The sequence below is a fragment of the Podarcis vaucheri genome, assembly GCF_965113315.1.
Source record: "Podarcis vaucheri genome assembly, chromosome: 2".
Classification (NCBI taxonomy): Eukaryota; Metazoa; Chordata; class Lepidosauria; order Squamata; family Lacertidae; genus Podarcis; species Podarcis vaucheri.
This window is the reverse complement of record NC_138760.1, coordinates 37,933,744-37,942,066: the sequence shown is the minus strand read 5'-3', so window position 1 is coordinate 37,942,066 and position 8,323 is coordinate 37,933,744. Positions and strand designations below refer to the sequence as shown.

Here is an 8,323-nt window from a genome sequence, read left to right as displayed (position 1 = left end):
TAAAGGGAAGAAGCTGTAATGCTTGGTGTCACAGTCCAATAAATGAGAACCTCAAAGGGAAGATTCTCAAAACTAGAGAAGTCGTTTTAGCTAATAAGGCCTGGCTGTTGGTTTGGAATATAAACGTTGAGTGTCACATCAGTGACAGGAGTGAAAATATTGTGGGTACAGCCACCTGAGTTTCTTGTATATGTGAAGGACCTAAGGAAGTTGGCTGCTTCAATTTAAGGACATAAAGGCTTCTTTGGGACAAACAACAATACTGTTTGTTGGAAATTCCCACCCACGAAAATTCTCAGCTCCCCTACTGTCTTTCCTGCTGACTTCACAGCCGAAGCTTTGGGCAGCCTTTATTTATCTGCTCTGTGTGTTCCTTCATTGTTCATTAAGGAAACAAGAGGCAGCAACAAAGCTCTAATTCGAATACATCCAAGCTTGGATGGAGCAGATGGGTCTCCCTGTGCAGATTCATTAGACAGCACATGGAAAGGAATGGCACCAAGATTATCCCTTGGTAGCAGCTTCAATGACAATTATAAGGTCATTACAGCATCATTTAAGAGGCACGTTAACAAGAACCTATGCATCATTGTGATTGTTAATAGATCTGGCTCGGTGCTTTCCAAAACAGACATTTTGCTATGCACGAAGGGGACCATTTTAATAAATCTTTTCTTTTATAAGAGATGGAAGATGTATTCTGAAATTGTTAACCAAGTGGTTGTGGCCAAGAGGAGAGAAGGATGTGTCACAGTGAAGGGAAAATACATGGTCATGCTTGCTCAGGTGTCAAAATTCAAACAAAGGCTGCAATCAGTGGCACTGTTTGTGGGTGGCCTCTGGGGCCCAATTCTCAGCTCTCTGCAGTGAGCTTTATATCTCCTTTTTCCTTTCCCTGTTTTATTTATTAATTAATTAACAATATTTTTACTTTGCTTGCAGGGAGGCATCCATGCCTATAAATTGTTATGTGCTAATTTGTGTTGATCTGTACCTGAAATCTTTTAAGTACCTCGCAATGTTCCTGGCTACCATCCTGGAAATAGTTATTTCCGGGATTGTCCTGCTGACTTAAAAAGGGACAACATTAGGCCCTACATTTCAGGACTGCAGCCAGAGTTGCCAACCAGTCTGTCTGGTTTGGGGGAGAAAATTAACCGTTTCGTCTATCTATATAAAGCCAACTCCCAACTTTCCATTTTGCATTATGAGGAAACAGAACCCAAAGTGGAGCTATGTAGTGAACGAGCAGATTCAATTCTCAATAAGCAGGGACAGCTTAATCCCCATATAAAAACCAGTTTTGGGGGGGGGGATCCCTCCCACACATTTAGAAATAAAGAAATTGGTTGTATTTAGTTTTGCAGTAGCAGGTCTGATAGAACAGTGTGTTGTTGCCTTAGATTGCTATTAACAGTTTGTGTCTATGCACACTGTCCCTAAACTCTGGGAGAAATAAAGAGGACAGTCACGTCATACACATCATCTTCACCAGCTTCACCAAATTCTGGTTCATTTCCAGGCTATGTTCAAAGTGCTGGTCATTAACCTTTGACTTTTGGTTAATGGGAACACATAACTGGGTCTCTCTATTGTCACATCTCGGCCATGGAACAGCCTGCTCTAGAATATTGATTGGCTTCCTCCCAAATAGCATTTCATTCCAAACTAAACTAACTTTGGCTGGCTGGCTGTTTTATGGTGTTTTCTGCCTGACTTCCACCTAAAAAAATATTTTAATGATATAATTATCATTTATTAAAGATAATAATAATATAAGATACATAAAACAAGCATAAAATCTACAGGCAACCCCCATTTGTGTGGGGATTGTGTTCCAGGTCATCATGTGCAATAAGTCAATCCCATCATGTGCACATAAGCCAATCCCAGCCTCTTTTTGGATCCCAGAATGTGCTGTTATTGGCCTGGCCCTCTGGTGCGAGTTCAGAGCACTGGACCCAAAGATGTTCACTCTGGTGCAAGCCAGCTCTGGCACGACCCTGCTGATAAGCACCAGATCGGAAGGAGCACCGCCCCTCCTGACATCCCAATTTGGGGCACAAAAATGTTGGAGGGTATGCATTCATGTGTGTGCCAGATGGAGATGGCCTTGGGAAGATTTCTGTTCCCCCTCTGCTCTTCCTCACCTTCAGCATGGTGATCGTCAGCAGCAGGGCGCAGAGGATGGCTTCTATGCGAGCCAGCACTGCCACTTCGTAAAAGCTGGTGAAAGCCTGACGGTGCTTCTGGGAATGCAGCAAGCGTGCCTTTGCTAAATGGTTGTTGGTGAAGTGCAAGGCAGCAACAGTGATGGAAATCAGGGCCAGGAGCAGCCGGAAGCGACTGTGGTTCTGCCACGGGCATGGCGCCTTTTCTGGAGGTGTGAAGGACAGCTTTGGTAGGACAAAGGCTCCACTGAAGAGAAGCAGGCATATCTGCAGCAGAGAAGGAAAAGCCACAGGTGTTGTTTTTTTCTAAATTGTTGGATTCCTTGCCTCCAGATAAGCCGGAGGTTGCTGTCATGGCCCAAAGCGACTGGATCCTAACAAGGTTAGTGCCAGGCTATCTGAGATACCACCTCCTCCCATATGAACCTACCCATAAGATTTTTATCTTCTTCCGAGACCCGTTTTTATGCCTAAAGTTACTGAGGAATCCCATTTTTTGCCATCTTAAAGAGAAGGTTGGCGTCCGTCAGGTATGATTTGTAGGACACCTATAGAATATATTAGGTACTTGTTTAGAACAGTTTCCCAAACCTGGAGCTCCAGCTGCTTTTGGACTACAGTTCCCACCAACCCTGACCACTGGTCCTGCTAGCTAGGGATGATGGGAGTTGTAGTCCAAAAACAGCTGGGGACCCAAGCTTGGGAAACACTAGTTTGGAAGGTATTGAAGGCCCGGTTCTATGAGTATGTGTGACATAGTAGTCAATGTGATATACTAGGGTTGGGGAGATTTAAGTTCAAATAATTGCTCAGCAGTAAAGCTCACTAGGTGATCTCTCTCAACCTAACCTACTTCACAGGGTCATTGTGGGAGGAAGAAACTTTGTTGACTGCCCCAACCTCCTTGAAGGAAGGAGATAATATAAATGTAATAAATATATTATAAGAAATAAATAGCGACCCCAAGCCTACAGGAGAGGAAGATGTGATGTGTATGTACTTTTGCCACACCACACTGCCTACTGAGTTCCCTTGCACAAAGAAGTAGCCCCAGAGTGCGCTTTTCAATGCAAGATACCTACCATCATGACAAGGCGAAGGTCCACATTGTCACCTGACTTTAACAAGGGGAAGGGGAATATGGACATTGAAGCAATTGCCGGCCTGTCTGACAGAAACTCAAACAGGAGCATCACAGTCACATACAGATTGACATCAGCGTTGTACTGAGTGAACTCGACAAGTAGAGCTTTAGTCCTGTCATGAAAAGGAAGCAGAGGAGAGAGATCTATGAATATCAAGTTGAGGAACAAGCTATATATGTTTTTTTTGCTAACAGGTAAAGATTGGATTTTGGAATATGGCGATATAAAACTGGTTAGATTCCCCTCCCCCGAAGGGTTTTGACAGACAGGGTCTGGAAACTGAGAGGGAGAGGTGCCTTTTCCCTGACCGCCACCATCCCAAAGGGAAGATGACAGTATAAACAGTAACATCAGGCATGCTACATATCACACTACTTTACACTTAGGACACATCCACATGACACATTTGATCCAGTTTCAGACCTGGTTAAGTGTCATGGCTTTCACTTGAGTCCTGAGAACAAGCTAACAACCTCCTTCCCTTGCAAAGGAAGAGCAAAAGCCCCACAGGGAACTGATTTTGTTTGTACTGGAAGACTTGAGTTTCAGACAAAAACAAAAGTCTTGGGCAGCTTGCCTTTTGTGAACCCAGTTGCTTGCTTGTAGGTCATGCAATATCCTCTGAGCTTCTGCAGAGGAGTTCCCAAGCTCCTTTGCGCAACCATCATTCGCATGGTAAAATCCTGCATGACCCCAGATCCAAAACCTGCCGACAGAGCCACATTGAAGGAACGTGAGTTTAACAGTGTCAGAATGCCTTGGGAGCAATGTAAGCCTCCTCTCTTTTCTCCTGTGGCCTTTTCTAATTCCCTTGGAACATCTCCTACCACATTCTTGCTCTTGGAACAAACAGTCAATCCAAGCTAAAGTATAGTCAAACTGCAAAGCAATGATCTGACCACATGACGAAGTTAGTGTAATGGGTGTTATTTAAAAAAAAAACATTATCTTTGCAAGCAAAGCTTTGGTCATAATTAATGATTAATTATTTAATTTCAATACCACTTAATATATTAAAGAATGTCTCTAAGCAGTGTACAGGAAACTGAAGCAACAACAGACAACTTAAAAGATTGCAAAAACACACAGTTACATATCAAAATGCTACATTAACACAAAGTTGCAAATACATAAAAACCAATATCAAGTCATTTTCCTTCTGACACACCCTCTCTCTCAGCCTCCAGGTTCTCAGTCCAACCAACTCAGCTCACCCACAAAAGTCTCACAGTGAGAAGAATTCCTGGAAACAGTGGACATTACCCTAGTCTCTCACTCTAGACTTGCTTTTCATGGGCAGGCCCAGGATGCATAGTACGTCCTCAGGCTGTGTCCCATTCAGTTGCCTTTTCCACACCCAGGTCCAGGTCCAAGAGGTTTTGTTGTTTCCTTGGGGGTCCAAAGGATGGGAAAGGGGACCCCCTCCACCCACAGCTCTTTCTTCACCCTCTGTCTCTCCTCCTCCTCAATCTTCTTAGATGATGACTGCCCAATCCACAGAGACATCTACATGTGACATTGGCATTCACACAACTGGTTCAACCTATGGCAGCCTGTCTGGGCGTCAGCACAGATAGATTGAAAGCTGCCATGTGCTGATAGGGGTTGTGAGAATGGGTCTTCAGAAGAGAAATAAGGAACCACAAGGGAGAAACCCAGAGGTAAGCATCCCTACATCAATTCATACCTAATAGAAGTGTGCTCAGTTGTGTCAGGGCATGCATTTTTATTTGCATCCCTAGGAGCTTCTGATCTGGACCCAGACAAGTGGCACAGAGGACAGGGGCGGCTGGCAGTACTGAAGTGGTATATCTGAGATGCAATTCCAGGCCGGGGAAGTCCTAGGTTGCACAGAAAAATGTACAGGTAAAGCTTTTTTATTATTTTAAAGAATCTCAGGTGCCACTTGCTAGATTTTATGCCTTTCAATATGCACAAGTAATTTTGTATATACTCACACTCTCCATCTTGGTAAACCAACCTATATTCGCCCTATTTCTCCTAGAAAAACCCCTGGCATATGTTTAGGGGTTACTTCAGGGGTTGGCAAGGTTTAACTTGCCTGGGCCGGTTCACTCCAGCAGAGATCCCTCCATGGGCCGGATTGCGTGTGAGCGTGAGTGCGCGTGCCCGTGATTTCTGGCGCCTGCACAGATGCAATTTCCAGTGCCATGGAAGCGAGTCCCTGCGCTGCGCTGGTTTAGCACAGCGTGTGGGGACTCACCGAGCAGGTGGCTCGGTTTGGGGGCAGCTCATAGGCCAGTTAAATGACCCCCATGGGCCGCTTGTGGCCCACGGGCCTTAGGTTGCCTATCCCTGGGTTACCTTATTGCAGTCCCACAAAAGTCCCTCCCACTAATTCAGGTTGAATGTACATGTCACCTTGGGGCTTCTCTCAGATTTGGGTTACATTTCCTCCCCCCCCCCATCCCAGCTCACTTTCATTTTTGTAGGGCGAATGTTCCCAATTTCCCCTTTTCATTGTTTGTCAAATGTTCCCATTAAATCAAGCCTGACTATGTTAGCTCTTCTGAAGTCTCAACACTGTCTGACATTTTAAAAAAGCAACTTTGTTCCTTTGTTTGTTCATTGTTTTCTTCTTTTGGCCAGACACAATCTCTTACTGCCTGTTTGTCACTTTACCACCCAAGAGAAAAAGGTGATTGCAGAGGAATTCACACCTAGATCCATCATTTGGCTTGTAGTGGAGCTTTGTAGCTGCAGCTGAGGCACTCCTACTATTGTCAGCTTTGTGTTGCCATAAAGGTATTTCAGTAGCACTTTGTCAATCCATTCCAATGTGTCGGAGTAGCTACAAAATAAGCAAAAGGAGAGAAAAAGGACCAGTGCAAATCTTCAACCAAGTGGCCTGTTTTTAAAGCAAATCACAGTAAAGCATCCCTTTGCAGTCTTAGAATTCTCTGACAATGAAATCCATCCCTGCTACAAAAATGCAGGTGAGACGAAATAAACTGTTTGATTGCAACTAAACATGTGCTGGAAAGTTGTTATATAGAAAAGAAAATTTATTGCCACCCCTGTATGATGATTTCACCCATCAATGGACTAAGGAATCCATCTGTGGGTGCAGCCAGCCAGTTCCCGTTTGCCTTTACAAGGAGGTATCTGCCACAGGGACGCAGGTGGCGCTGTGGGTTAAACCACAGAGCTGAGGACTTGCCGACCAGAATGTTGGTGGTTCAAATCCCCACAACTGGGTGAGCTTCCATTGCTCGGTCCCAGCTCCTGCCAACCTAGCAGTTTGAAAGCACGTCAGAGTGCAAGTTGATAAATAGGTACCGCTCCGGCAGGAAGGTAAATGGCGTTTCCATGCACTGCTCTGGTTTCGCCAGAAGCGGTTTAGTCATGCTGGCCACATGACCTGGAAGCAGTACGCCGGCTCCCTTGGCCAATAAAGCAAGATGAGTGCCGCAACCCCAGAGTCATCTGCGACTGGACCTAATGGTCAGGGGTCCCTTTACCATTACCTATCTGCCACAGGACCCAGAGGAACACTGAGAGCAACCTGTGGACTCTCACTTGGCCTTCAACCCTCAGGGATTTGAGGCTGCTCTGGTCTCTTAAAGTCTTAACATGAACAAGGCTCAGGGTGAAAAAACTAGGGAAGAAGTCACTTAATGAACACTGTCCATGGAAGCCATGTGCAAGGGAAATTCCCCCATGCCCCACAAAACTGGCCCAGGAGGATGTCAGAAGAACCTCCAGAACAACACACAGCCGGGGTAGAGGGGTGATCATTCTGAAACGCTTGCATGGACAATGTTCAATAGAGTGTGACATTAAATTTCCAGATGAATAATGTTAGTTTTTGGGTGCCACACAATGATTTTACTGCAACAGACTAGTACAGCAACCTTCCAGTCAAGAGTTCAGTGACCCTTCCTTGCTGGAGGCCTTCAAGCACTTGCTGGGTAGAAATCTCTCGGGGATCCTCTATCTTCCCAAATGGAGCAAGGTTTGGACTAGCCAGCCTGACCACGCCACCTCAGCTCTTATGATCCTATGACTACAAGAAGATGGAAGTGCTGCATTGTTTTTCTATTTTATCTCAGCTTGCAGGATGCATTTACAGCAGGGGTTTGTGTGTGAGAGAGAGGGGGGTTAATAGCACTTTTACAATTTGAAGAACTTTTACAAAATGTAAGGTGCTTTGTGTTAGAATGCCTTCAAGCACTTGGGGGGGGGACAGCACACACTACAGTACAACAACTGCTCTAGTGTGAATATACTGTATGTAGCATCTGGCAACAATGACTGACACAGACAGAAATCTGGCAAGATGGACAAGCAATTGGGCCACGTCTGATTGTATTTGCAGCTTTGTTCAAAGACAACTTACTTGTTCTTTGGCACATTTGACTATTTGGTCATGTGGCGTCTTCCTGAAATATAATTTTTATTATATTTCTCTAGAGAGGGTGAGCTGCCTCCTCTGTCCATGTCCCCCCCCCCTCTCTGGAGAGCTCACCTGCACACAGAAGTGAAGTTCAATCCTTTGTCGTTTGTCACAGAGATGGCCTGTTTGACAGCAGCATGCAGGAGGTGGACGTTGTTGTCATGGAAGCCTCTCTGGTAATTGATGGTCAGCACAACCAGAAAGAACAGCATATGAGTGAGGCAGTTCTAGAGAGGAGGAGGTGGGAGAAGAAAGCAACGAAAGTGATGGAGCATGAACAGGGATGTCAAGTACTGCCAATAAGAGAGTGATCAAAAACCAGACTGCAAAAAGGTGAAAACCCCAGCAATCGCTAATGTGCTTTTATTATTTAATTCAAACATAGAAAGATGTAATGCTTTCCTACTACCTAACACTACCATTGAGTGACAAAAACAAAAAAAATTAAGGTTGCATTACTATTTATTATTTATTTATTTATTTATTTATTTATTTAAAACACTTTTATGCCACCCTTAAATTCAATTTCCGTGTTGTTTAAAGTACAAAACAATATTGGTCAGATCAGTTCAAATCCAGCCAGGCAGAAA

General features: G+C 44.5%; 2 protein-coding genes across 2 annotated transcripts in view; both read right to left on the bottom strand.

Annotated features, from left to right (window-relative positions):
* LOC309525667 (polycystin-1-like) overlaps positions 1-3,432 on the bottom strand; it is a 10,533-nt gene extending 7,101 nt beyond the window's left edge. Inside the window, exons 1-2 of the mRNA XM_082211088.1 lie at positions 3,254-3,432; positions 2,151-2,438 (exon numbers count right to left, since the gene is read on the bottom strand). Coding sequence (XP_082067214.1) covers positions 2,151-2,438; positions 3,254-3,364 — 399 coding nt within the window. The 5' untranslated portion in view covers positions 3,365-3,432. The remainder of the gene's footprint in view (positions 1-2,150; positions 2,439-3,253) is intronic.
* A 349-nt stretch (positions 3,433-3,781) lies between these two features.
* LOC309525632 (polycystin-1-like) overlaps positions 3,782-8,323 on the bottom strand; it is a gene marked incomplete at its 3' end in the record, with an annotated part of 68,212 nt that continues 63,670 nt past the window's right edge. Inside the window, exons 39-42 of the mRNA XM_082211002.1 lie at positions 7,806-7,960; positions 5,998-6,128; positions 5,004-5,157; positions 3,782-4,022 (exon numbers count right to left, since the gene is read on the bottom strand). Coding sequence (XP_082067128.1) covers positions 3,782-4,022; positions 5,004-5,157; positions 5,998-6,128; positions 7,806-7,960 — 681 coding nt within the window. The remainder of the gene's footprint in view (positions 4,023-5,003; positions 5,158-5,997; positions 6,129-7,805; positions 7,961-8,323) is intronic.